Source organism: Hyperolius riggenbachi, chromosome 3 (assembly GCF_040937935.1).
Source record: "Hyperolius riggenbachi isolate aHypRig1 chromosome 3, aHypRig1.pri, whole genome shotgun sequence".
NCBI lineage: Eukaryota > Metazoa > Chordata > Amphibia > Anura > Hyperoliidae > Hyperolius > Hyperolius riggenbachi.
Genome location: NC_090648.1, coordinates 51,000,130 through 51,013,299, shown reverse-complemented (window position 1 = coordinate 51,013,299; position 13,170 = coordinate 51,000,130). Strand labels below are relative to the sequence as shown.

General features: G+C 43.8%; 1 protein-coding gene across 2 annotated transcripts in view; it reads left to right on the top strand.

Annotated features, from left to right (window-relative positions):
• Window positions 1-13,170, top strand: part of PELP1 (proline, glutamate and leucine rich protein 1) — a 57,496-nt gene that overhangs the window by 43,505 nt on the left and 821 nt on the right. For both annotated transcript variants that reach the window (XM_068274104.1, XM_068274105.1), the window contains exons 15-16: window positions 5,273-5,479; window positions 6,536-8,050. In XM_068274104.1, the coding sequence (XP_068130205.1) occupies window positions 5,273-5,479; window positions 6,536-8,050 (1,722 nt within the window). The remainder of the gene's footprint in view (window positions 1-5,272; window positions 5,480-6,535; window positions 8,051-13,170) is intronic.

Genomic DNA, 13,170 nt, shown 5'->3' with positions numbered 1-13,170 from the left:
GGCACTGACTTGTAATGCAAGTTACACTGTAGTGCAGCAAAACCACGAACAGTCGTTCCGAACGATACTGTTAGCCACTCTGCTGTTGAGCGCAAAAGTGCCTCATACACACAATGCAATTACAATCTCATACGGTAGTGTTGCTCAAACGTACAATCAGGCATGGACTTATACACAGTTACACTTCAGTCTGTTCTAGGCTATGAGTGTTAGTACAGCAGAATTCAACCTTATTAAATAACGATTTAATATTCCAGGGAAAAAAAAGTGGAACAATGCAGAAAATAATATATACTAAAGATGTACAAATACAAAGTAAAAAGTTACAAAATAAGTTACGATACACACAAGGATATTTGCATAAAAATGGGATATAACCTTACCGCGTAGGTTAGAACGTGGCTGGCGGGAGAACGCCGTTCCGATTCGCTCGGGATCCCTCTAGCTATGCGCTACCTCCAAGAGAAGATGATTTGTGACTGTCCCAGGCTTGAGTTATATAGTCCACTTGGGGGCCTGGGGCGTTGAATGTTCCATCCCCAAAACTAACGCAATTTCCCCGTGTGAGACATCACGGTCTGCCGATCCGCTTGTCACATCTGGGCTAGCTGTGACATGCGAATTTCACACTTTGCAGACTTCAAAGCAATTCTGTGTTAGTTTGGGATCTTTCAGAGATTTCAAACCACTTCCATAACATCCAATTTCCACAGGTAGAAATTGTATCAAAAGGACTTCAACCCTTCACCCACTTCCAGTAGGCTGTCATATGCCAATTTCAAGCATTCCTGTGTTAGCTTCCACTGTCTCCAGGTTACAGGTGACAACACATTGGTGACAGTATTTCCTAGCATATCAAAGGTAAGGATCTGACTGGCTATTGACTAATTAGCCATCTCCTTGCCAGAGGCTAGCAAATCCATTTAGCATTCCCTGCTCTTAAAGAGAACCCGAGGTGTGTTTAAAGAATGTTATCTGCATACAGAGGCTGGATCTGCCTATACAGCCCAGCCTCTGTTGCTATCTCAAACCCCACTAAGGTCCCCCTGTACTCTGCAATCCCTCATAAATCACAGCCATGCTGTGAGGCTGTGTTTACATCTGTAGTGTCAGTCTCAGCTGCTCCCCCGCCTCCTGCATAGCTCCGGTCCCTGCCCCCGTCCCTTCCCTCCAATCAGCAGGGAGGGAAGGGATGCAGGCGGGGACTGGAGTTCTGCAGGAGGCGGGGAGAGCAGCAGACTGACACTATAGAGATAAACACAGCCAGCTCTGACAAGCTGTTTGTCAGCAGCGTGGCTGTGATTTATGAGGGATTGCAGAGTGCAGGGGGACCTTAGGGGTGTTTGGGATAGCAACAGAGGCTGGGCTGTATAGGCAGATCCAGCCTCTGTATGCAGATAATATTCTTCAAACCCACCTCGGGTTCTCTTTAAGTGTTTCCTAATTAGAAGCAGACAATGATAGTTAATTTACATGTACATACAGGAACTCCATGAAGCCAGCTGTCAGCCTGGCATACCTACATCTCTGATCTAATACCCAGCAGATAGAAAAATGAAAATATACTCCTGTATTATCCCAACATCATAACTAGCTGCTATATTCCTGACACAGGTTTTTATTTAATAATATATCAGTGTTTTATACCGCTTTAAATGTTTTATTTTTCAAAAATGAGCATTGAGCAGTCACAACAAGATGCCATACAGAATCAAATGAAATCAGATAAACACAATGATAGCATAGGAATAACAGTTTGGACTGTTGATTCATATAAGGGCAACAAGCCAATGACTATACCTAATACCTAAAGATCCTTAGGGACCCCATATTCTGTATATCCCAACTCATTCCCACTGGAATACAGAACTAAAGGGGGTGCACTAAGGGGCAGTCCAGCCGGCTAGTAAAGCAGAGAGAGGAATAAGCAGAAGAAATGAAGGAAAAGAGAAAAAAAAAGTCATTTTAATGGACATTCAGAATCTTTCACACCCCTGAAGTGTTGAAGAACATCTGCAGTAAAAGGCATATGGCGATTGCCGCATTTATTGCCTTTTAACCAATACTAGTTGCCTGGCAGAATACACAAACAACTAGTCCACTGCGCTCAAATCAAAAAGAACCATCCAGCACTGTTCATGTGCACATCCACAAGAGTGCTGCTCCTGTCTTACTTTTGGGAAGTAAGTGAACTGTAAAAAAAAGAAAAAGAGAACAAGGAGCGCTCTCTAGTGCATTCAAGGAGTACTATCGATTGAAACGACTTTTTTTTTTTAATACTCTATATTAGTGTACACATTACCACTAGTGCTAGGGGCACTTTATTTATTCACCCAGGTCTCTCTCTCACTATCCCTGCTTAAAAATTCATTTCTCCCACAGCTCATAGTAGTTTGGGTTACCCTGAGCTGCTTGGTTACTCTGTCACACAGCTCACAAATCTATTTCACTGTGTCACTCACAGCATGCAGGAGACATGAGGAGAAATAGGCTGATCTGAGGTGGTAACAGGTAACTAAATGAGCTGGAATATTGCTGGAATATTGCTGGAATATAACTAGCTATAACACTAGTCTGTGTTTACACTGACACTGGCTGCCTGCTTGAGGTGATTCACTCCAGGCTGCATCCACTTTACAAGCTGCTGAGAGGGGCAGACCACTGTCTACAATTAGCATTATTAGTATCTTTATCAGTCAAGAGAAGCAAAGATAATAAACACACATTGCTAGAATCTTTAACCCCTTACCACCATATCAACAAGATTCTTTCAGCAAGGTGATAATTAAACTATAAACTGAGGAGTTGATAGCATCTCCCCTGTGCAAAGACATGGTCTAGCCCTCTGGGAGCAGTCAGTATCTTCTTGCACACTGCAAGCGATTCCGATTCAGATTCCGCTTCTTAATCAGTTTTTACCTCCGATTCAGATTTGCAGTGTGCAGGGAGCAAACTGCAAGTCTGAATCAGAAGTAAAAACAGATTAAAAAGCGGAATATGAATCTGAATTGCTTGCAGTGTGCAAGAGGCCTAAGATGCATTTTGTATCCAACACTGACGCCAAAACTGACGGAGGATTTTACAGCTGAGAGGAACAGCTGTGTGAGGAATCAAATTGCTCCTAGTGCTTGTCCTAATGTGTGCTACAACATACAGCATTTAAAAATAAATGCATGCATCGATAGTATTCCTTTAAAGTTTTTAATATGCCTCTTCTCAAAGCAAAAGAATAAAACGTACAATGTTCACTAAAATCAGCGCATATCACACTATATAGTGTACATCACCGCTCCTTCAGATGTTTACACCGCCCTGCGCGTCTCCTCACTGTGGCCAATAGTGTGGGGAACCGTCAGAATTCCAGCGCCGGCGGGGACAGGACAAACGGTGGAGTCTCGGCAGCTGCCCTGCGCCTATTGCGTCATGACGCGTTTCGGCGTTCCACAACTTCGTCAGATGACGCAATGGCGCAGGGGACGCGTATAAGAAGGCGTCCTATCTCCCAGCAACAGTCGCTCCTACAATACGGCGGCCGCGCTGGGTCAGAAAAGAAATCCAGAGAGAGCTCCAGAGCGCCACCCTGATTGGAGGCGGCGAAAGGGGGAAGGAAAATCTATTAAGGTTGCTAAGCAACCCACAACAACTCCCTTCACTCGTAACCGTGGCCGGGCGGTCCAAAATGAACCTTACCATACGGCAGCCACGCGGGATCAAAAAGGATTCAGGAAGCCACCCTGCTATAGGGCGGCGTGGAAGGAAGGGTGGTCTATTACGGTCGCTAAGCAACCCACAAACTACTCACTACACTCATATCTGCGGGTCATATAATCCACAGGTGAACTCACGATCTGTGGCAAGCGCCCACACAGCATATAAATCAATGCGTTGTATAAAAATGCTATAGATTATATACAACTATATAAGTGAATAAAGGGAAAGATTTAAAAATCAGCAAATAAAAAACTGCACATAAAAAGTGCATGTGTGTACATTTATATTTATATATCTCAACACACATGCACCTATAATCCTTAAATAAATATAAAAAAAATATATGAAGAAAAATTCTATAAATACATAAATGTATAAAATTATAAAGAGCGATGTATAAAAAATATATAAATATATACAAGTACATCTCAAAATCGATCTAAAAATGAAAATGAATAATAAAAATAAAAGTAAACATCCCGAGGGAGCTATTAGTTCACCAATCGATTATCTGGGTTTTTAATGGGGGAATACCCTGTAAGGATAATTTATAGTATACCACACAGATGGGGTCCCCGAATCATTGCTCACAGTTCACATTTAATTGTTGCACAACCACATACATGAACAATGACTATAGACTCTGATCTTATTCTAAGGGTGGAACCTCTCCTAGGATCACACATCATTAATTGATATGCGCTGATTTTAGTGAACATTGTACGTTTTATTCTTTTGCTTTGAGAAGAGGCATATTAAAAACTGTAATGCACTAGAGAGCGCTCCTTGTTCTCTTTTTCCTTTTAGTTGCCTGGCAGTCCTGCTGATCTCTTTGGGTACAGTGGTTTTTTCAGCCCACGCAGCTGAAACAAGCATGCGGGTAATGTAGTCAGACTTCAGTTAGAAACATCTCATCTGCATGTTTGTTCAGGGTCTATGGGTAAAACAGAGGCAGAGGATCAGCAGTTGAACCAGGCAATGTGTATGGTTTAAAAGGAAATGAATGTCAGCCTCCATATCCTTTTCAGTTCAGGTGTCCTTTAACCTCCCCGGCGTTCAATTTTCCTAGGATTTCTTTGCAAAAAGTGATACAATTTATTTTTAAAACTTTTTTTTTTTCCTGTAACTTGCCAAAATGTGTCAAGCAAGGGTCTAGTATACAGTGCAGGAGAGTATTGATGTGTATGCACGTTTTTTATACTGTTCACATCATGTTTTTATGGATGGACATTTCTGTCCATACCGCTGGGGAGGTTAAGGAGGTTATACCAGTCATTTAATTGTGTTGCAAGATGATATTTTAAAGCACTCTTGCATATAGTAAGTTGGTAGCTAGGGTACTCTAGCCTACAGGCTAGTGACATGTCTGTTTAGCACTTTATGTCCTGAACTATCAACCGAAGGATCAAGTCTCGTTCCCTGCAGGCAAGTTATTGTGCATGTGAGCATATTTAATGTTTTCTCTATGATAGACTGTTGTCTAGATTTGACTTGAGATGTTCTTAAGTGCATGATTTTCTCCAATGCCGGCGTAAGGCAATCTTTGTGTTTTCTTCTCCAGCGCCTCCAGGAATTCTCCATTCCCCTACTGCTGCGTCTCCAGCAAGGTTCCGATCAGTGGACCGGCCCATACACCAGCAGTGACTGCCGCAAACAGCTCTACCGACTGCTGCTGTCCTTGACCCTGACGCCAAGCCCTCGTCTGCCTGCCCCTCTGCATTGCGCCGTCAGGATCTTCAGAGGCGGGATTACAGAGGAGACACTTCAGGTGAGGACGTTGGTGAACATTTCTGAAGAAGATAGTAGTAAATGGACCTCATTCCCTAATGCTTTCTGGTGGAAACTCAGAGCTTTTGTTTGCAGAAGAGTTCCTGCCTTTCAGTACGTTCAGTACAAAATCAAACTTTTTGGTTTTGATGGTCTGTAAGGGATAGGAGCTGTTGGGATTTTGTTTGTTTTTTCCGCTGGATATGCCTCTGGTTCAGAATTTGCACCGTTTACTATGTATCACCAGGATAAAGGTGTGAGTGAGAGACTCCCCAATAGACTGTGGCCATGCATTTGACTATTTTACCCGTTAATATACGGCAGATTCGATCACTGTTATCGAATCTGCTAGAAATTACTGCCACAAACGTTGCCCAATCGATTCGGTCAGCGGTGGGTAGGGAGCGCGTCGGTAGCCGCTTTTGATTTGGCGACGACAGACGCAGTGTTGGCAGTACTCTCAGCTGTCCCGCTGGTGCAGGTCCTCCCATGTCAGGCGGTTTACTTCATGGCACAGTAGTTCTATCTGTGTCTACACTTCCTGTCATGTGACACAGGCTGAAGTTCAAACACTTGAGATCTGGCAGCATGTACACAGGACCTCTAGTGTTTGAATTTCAGCTTGTGCCACGTGACCAGTAAGAAAAGACAACATCGATAGGAGGGGAGACCTGCGGCATGGAGTAAACCACTACCCATTAGAGGACACGCACCAGAGGAAATGCTAAAACCTCTGCTGCCAGGGGGAGCACAGATTGATGGTGGGTGACCTGGACAGCCAGACGGGTGGTTGCGGCAGCTGCACAGATTTTCAGTCGATTTCTTGATAAGGTCTATTGAAAATCTGTGTGTAGTGTGTGGGCAGCCAGTTGATCCCTCTCTGATCAGAGAGGGATCTATTTGGTGACCATATACAGGTCGGTGTATGGCCACCTTTACACTGCAGCAGAGCTTTTTGCTTTCCCCTCTTTGGGTTAAAATTACACTTTAATAGCCTGAGGCATTATTGTTTGCTTGATTCAGGCTTCAGATTGTAATATTTTGCATTTTGTTGCAGGTGTCCTCCTTCTGTGCAGAAGCTCTCGCTATCTGCCGAGTGATCATCCATCCCCGAGTGCCAACCCTTCAAAGGCCTCTTCCACAGTACGGGCCCCGTCCTCCTGTGCAGGCCGAGATACCCAGCCAGCGACTTCCTGTTCCGCCACCTCCGCTTTCTTTCCCGGCCCCTTCTCCTGTAAATCACCTTCCCATCAGACTCCCAGTCACTGCACAGCCCGCTGAGCCTCCGGCCGCCCCAGCAGTTCAGTCTCCACAAGATGCCCTCGGGAGGGCCCCACGTCCGATCTTTGTCCACTACGAGAAGGAAGAAGCTTCCGATGTAGAGATTTCCTTAGAGAGTGATTCTGATGACAGTGTAGAAATAGTACCTAAAGGCTTTCTTCAAAAGCCTGTCCCAAAATCTGAACCTTTGCCACCTGCTGCCAAACCCGCAGAGGATACAGTAGAGGCTCCTGTAGCATCTGAAGCTTCATCGCCAAGCGCAGCCGCGCTGCCGCAACAAGCAGCAGCACCGTCTCCTGCTTGCCCGAGTCTCACCGTCCCTCAGATACCAGTTGCAGCAGAAGCGCCTCAACCACCACCCCCACCACCTCCTCCTCCTGCTGTTCAATCAGAAGGTGACATGGTCATTAACATCAACAGTACTGATGAAGAGGAGGAGGATGAAGATGAAGAAGGAATGTATGATGACGAAGAAGATGATTATTATGACGAAGAGGATGAGGAAGACCTAGAAGGTCTAGATGATGAGGAGGAAGAAGAGGACTTTGAAGATGATGAAGGTCTTTCTGAAGAGGATGAAGAAGATGAGGACCTGGAAGGAGAAGAAGATGAGGAGGAAATAGATGATGACGAGGGCTTAATGTCTGAAGAGATGCATATTGTTCCTTCAGTTGAAGCTATCCATGATGTGGACTCTATACAAGATGTACACGATATGGTAGCCGAAAAAGATGTCGAAGCGATACATGATGTAGAGCCTATTCTTCAGGATGCAGAAGCCATGGCAGATATGGAAGCCATACAAAATGGCGAAACTTCACAAGATCTAGAAGCAGTCCAAAGTGTTGAGGCCTTGCAAGATGTGGAGGCTGTACGAGTCGATGTAGAGGAAGCACCGGAGGAGGAGGAGGATGAAGCAACTGTGCAAGAACCTGAGGTAGAGGAAGGCCCTCCACGTTTGTCTCCAGTACAGGATGAGGATGGTGGTGACACAGACCTTCTAATGGTGGTGGAGAGCGAAGATCGAGAGAGCCAAGAGGATGACGCCTTAGATAGGTCCTCAGAAGCAGACCTCTCTTGTAGTGTTCCCCCACCTCCTGTACTGTCACCTCCACCTGATCCAGAACCTTTGAGCCCTCAAGAAGAGGATACCGAGGAACCGGACAATGAAGATGTGCCTGAAGAAGACCTACCAGATATTACTGAAGAACCTTTAAAAGAACCGCTAGAGGAGAGGAAAGAGGAAGAGATTATGGAAGAGGAGGAGGAGGAAGAGGATGCTGATAGTAAGGTAAGTGACTATCGAGAACCTCTAACATTTCCAGGTAAACCAGTTATGTACTGATTAAAAATCATTGGCCGTACTTTAAAGCCATTACCCGAAACAAACTTTTTATTGGCCTACAGTAACCTGCTGCACATCAGGGGCTAAGAGCCAGCTGATCTGCATGTAGACCACTACTTGCAGGCCATGGAGTTGGTAAAATTGGTCAGTGATTAGCCAATTAAAATTGAATGTGTGTACCAGGCTCAAGAGTGCATGCACACATCCAATTTTAATTGGCCAATCATTAACCAATTTTACCACTTTCATATACTATGAGGACCAACAGACTTTGAATAAATTGTGTAGGTAAGCTCTCATATATGTGATAAAATTGGTCAGTGATTGACTAATCAGAATTGTATGCATGTACCAGGCTTTGTTTTGGTTTTAAAGGAATTGTCAGGCAAAAAAGAAGAGTTTCACTTACCTGAGGGGGGCTTCTACCAGCTTCATGCAGCCATCCTGTGCCCTCGTAGTCACTCACTGCTGCTCCAGTCCCCCGCCGCCAGCTGGTTTCGTTTTTGCCGACCTCGGGGTTGGCGGGCCGCATTGCGTACATTTTTACGCATTCCCGCGGGTGCAGTAACATTAACACATACATTTTTACGTGTTAGTGGTGCAATGCGTAAAAATGTACGCGTTACACCACTAACGCTTAAAAATGTATGTGTTAATGTTCCTGCACCCGCAGGAATGCGTAAAAATGTATGCAATGCGGGCCCTAAACCGTGAGAAGTAGTTTTGAAACCAAATGTCTCAAAATGACCTGTGAAATCCTAAAGGTACTCCTTGGACTTTAGGCCCCTTAGCGCAGTTAGGGTGCAAAAAAGTGCCACACATGTGGTATTGCCGTACTCAGGAGAAGTAATATAATGTGTTTTGGAGTGTATTTTTACACATACCCATGCTGGGTGGGAGAAATATTTCTGTAAATGGACAATTGTGTGTAAAAAAAAAAATCTCATTTACAGAGATATTTCTCCCACCCAGCATGGGTATGTGTGACACTTTTTTGCAGCCTAACTGCGCTAAGGGGCCCAAAGTCCTATGAACACCTTTAGGCTTTACAGGGGTGCTTATAATTTAGCACCTCCCAAAATTCCAGGACAGTAAACACACCCCACAAATGACCCCATTTTGGAAAGTAGACACCCCAAAGTATTCAGAGAGGAGCATGGTGAGTCCGTGGCAGATATCATTTTTTTTTTTTTTTTTTGGTCACAAGTTAGCAGAAATGGAAACTTTTTTTTTTTTGTCACAAAGTGTCATTTTCCGCTAATTTGTGACAAAAAATAAAATCTTCTATGAACTCACCATGCCTCTTAGTGAATACTTTGGGATGTCTTCTTTCCAAAATGTGGTCATTTGGGAGGTATCTATTCTATCCTGGAATTTTAGCCCCTCATGAAACATGACAGGTGGTCAGAAAAGTCTGAGATGCTTCAAATGGGAAAATTCACTTTTTGCACCATAGTTTGTAAACGCTGTAACTTTTACCCAAACCAATAAATATACACTGAATGGGTTTTTTTTAAATAAGACATGTAGCAGAATAAATTTGGACAAAAATGTATACAGAAATTTTACTTTATTTGACAAATTTTATCACAGAAAGTTAAAAAAATCATTTTTTTTGACAAAATTCATGTCTTTTTTGATGAATATAATAAAAACTAAGAATCACAGCAGCAATCAAATAGCACCAAAAGAAAGCCGTATTAGGGACAAGAAGAGGAGGTAAAATTCATTTAGGTGGTAGGTTGTATGAGCGAGCAATAAACCGTTAAAGCTGCAGTGGTGTGAGTGGAGAAAAGTGTCTGGTCCTTAAAGAGAATCTGTATTCACAAAATGAAGTATAAACAAACTTCCCTGCCTGTTTGGGGTCATCTCCTATCCCCCTCTGTATTATTTTTGCTGCTCTCCGCTGCAATAAAGAGGGTAAAAAAACGGTTTTATAAACTGTTTTGTAAACAGAGAAGATGGCCACCAAAACAGGAAGTACATCAGCAGAGCAGTGAACTCAGTTAATACACAGTGAGTACACAGAGAATTCAGTGAGTTACGCATTGAATTCAGTCTCCAGAGGTTATGTGCAAGTTTTGAAAGAGCTCTGTGTCAATGAAGCATGACAAGCTGTGTCTTTAGAGCCTGTAGTCTGGGGTCTGCACTGGTGTCAGCCTGACAAGCAGCTTCCTCATCAGCCAGCTATTCTTTGTTCAGTTTATCAGTCTGTGTTTATCAGCCTCACAGATAGCAGACAAGCTGACAGTGAGAGCAGGGACATTGTCTGTGAGGAATAATCACAGAAGCACTGGAGGGGCTTGGAAGGAGTTAACTTGTTCACATTACTGAAGAGTTGGCAGCCTTCCAGACACAGCCTACAAGTCCGACAGGGGAAAGATAAGTTGATTTATTACAAAGACCGTGCAAGTAGAAAGTGCTGCAGTAAGCCAGAGCACAATGGAACAGCCTTGGGAACTTGTAGGATAGGAGAAATACTGCTAACATTTTTGTTACGGAGTCTCTTTAAGGGGTTTTATGACTGTAGACCTTAAAGAGGAGCTGTTAGGTATAGGGTCTCAGAGAAAATAAACACATATATCAGTAGCTAAACATTGGCTGTACTTACATTACATATGCATTTCACTGTCCACGTTTGGATTTCACAGAATCTTTATATAGTATTTGCAGAGAATGATGCTCCTGACAGCTCATGGCAGGTTCCATGTTTGTCTGTCTCCTATGAAGCCAAATGTGTAGTCATGTCCTGCCTGCTTCCTGATTATTCCACTCACAGAAAAGCTCATACTGAATAACAGAACTGTGCAGTGAATATTAATTAGCCATGTGGCTAGGAACAATAGCGGACTCCTGCAGTGTACTCTGCCAGGAGTTTTTTCAATGTTGTGAGCTGCTGCTTTTGTAACACGAGCCCTGTAACTTATCAATAGCAGCCGAGGGGAGGGCCCCAGAATGCTTTGCAGTATGGTATGCGGCTCTCGGCTTCTTAAGAGCTTGGGTCTAACAGCTTTGCTGATAAGCACACATCAAAACTAAGAGAGATTTTTAACTTCAGTATTGCCTTTTTGGCTTCCTTCTAAACTGTTTAACACAGGAGAATAGAGGTTTAAATTAGCTTTTGCAGCCTGACGTTTACTCTTTAAGTGGTTAAGGGTTATACATCTAGACTTTCTTGCTGGTTTCCTGTACCGCTTTTTAAATTTTGGAGTTTCTGAACATCCGCAACGTCCTGTGGAACTTTCTCCTCCTCTTCCCTGCTATCACAGTCTATTTTATGACCTTTTATTAGGTCTCAGAAAGTGAATAAGCAATGACTAGCTGCAGAGTAGCCAGGAATTTAACAGTTAATAAGCCAGTACGATAAAGGACACCTGAAGTGAGGGGGATATGGAGGCGGCCATATTTCCTTTTTATGCCTGGCTGTCCTGCTGATCTCTGGCCGCAGTAGTGTCTGAATCACACCAGAAACAAGCATGCAGCTAATCCAGTCAGACTTCAGTCAGAAACACCTGGGGCCTGATTCACTAACTGGTGCTAACCTAGTTAGCACGCCTAAAGGCTTTGGGCGTGCTAACTAGGGTGCTAAGTAGCTGGCACTCACCAAGCCAAATCAGATCGCCCTCAAATTATCGTGTGCAAAAGTTTGTGCACGCGAAACGTTGCATCGGGTTCACCGGTTTCATTACGTGCACACCAGGCAGCGCTAAACTAATGAGCACGTGCAAAGTAAGTTTAGGCGTGATAAGAGGCTTTTCACAAGCATGCTAACAGCACTGCTTTGTGAGTCAAGCCCCTGAACTGCTGCATGCTTGTTAAGGGTCCCGATTATAGGCTAAGGCAGTCGTTAGCCGACTTCAGTTAAGTGTGTGCATAATGCTTAAAGGAGACCTGAACTCTTATACAGGACCTAAGGAGAACAGAGAGAAATGCACCCTGTATTCACCCTAATTCCCCCTCATCTGTGACTAATCATAAGTGTCATTTGTTCTCTCAGCTGTGTCAACTCTGGAATCTCTGCAGAGCAGCTAATATATAAACACAGGATGTTAACTCTGGTCTGCTTCCATGAAAGCAGAAATGTGTTTTTTTTAATGTTATGCTGTTGCTTATCTTTTAGAGTGGAGATAAAGTTCTGAGTTCAGGTCCACTTTAAAAGCCAACTGAAGCGAGAGGGATATGGAGGCTGCCATATTTATTTCCTTTTTAACATTGCTTGGCATCCTGCTTATTCTCTTTACCCTTAGACCCTGAACAAGCATGCAGCAGATCAGGTGTTTCTGACATAATTATTGTCAGATGTGACAAGATTAGCCCAATGCTTATTTCTGGTGATACCCATACACTACTGCAGCCACATAGATCGGCAGCTCTGCCAGGCAACTGGTATTGTTTAAATGGAAATAAATATGGCAGCCTCCATATACCTCTCACTTCAGTTGTCCTTGAAAGGCTAACAGACTCTATTAGAAGTTAGAGCAGGTTCGCACTTGTTCTAAAAACGTATCCATGGCTCCGGTTTGTAGCCCAGATCAAAACCGGAGCCACGGATACCAAGGTTAAAAATAGCAGCCGTCTTGACTTAAAAAAAAAAAAAAAAAAAAAAAAAAAAAAACACTGATCTGTCTGTGTTCAGGAGGATACATTTTAATAACGTGAGCAAAAGGTCCGGATTTGCAACATTTTCATGGACCGAGGATACATGGAGGGGTAGTGAAAATGAATAGTAAAACGGATCCCCCTCTATCCCCCTACTGTGTCCCGGAGAAGGGGTCGCCATGCTGGAGGGGGTAGCAGGCAGGGAGGGGGGCAGTAGTGGGTCCCCCCTCTCACCTGGGTCCCCTCTTCCCTGCTCCCCCTCCAGCTAGTTTAATTAATTAAATCATTTAAATCAGTGTAATAAAATGTATAAGCAAAGCGGTGAGCGGGTAACTTGCCTTCTTGCGTATCACCGCTCACAGTCACCTCCTCCAGCATAACACAACCCCCCCCCCCCCCCCCCCCCTACGGCCAGTGCTGGGGACGGAGTGGAAATGTAGCTGCACAAAAAATATTTTCTCTCAAAA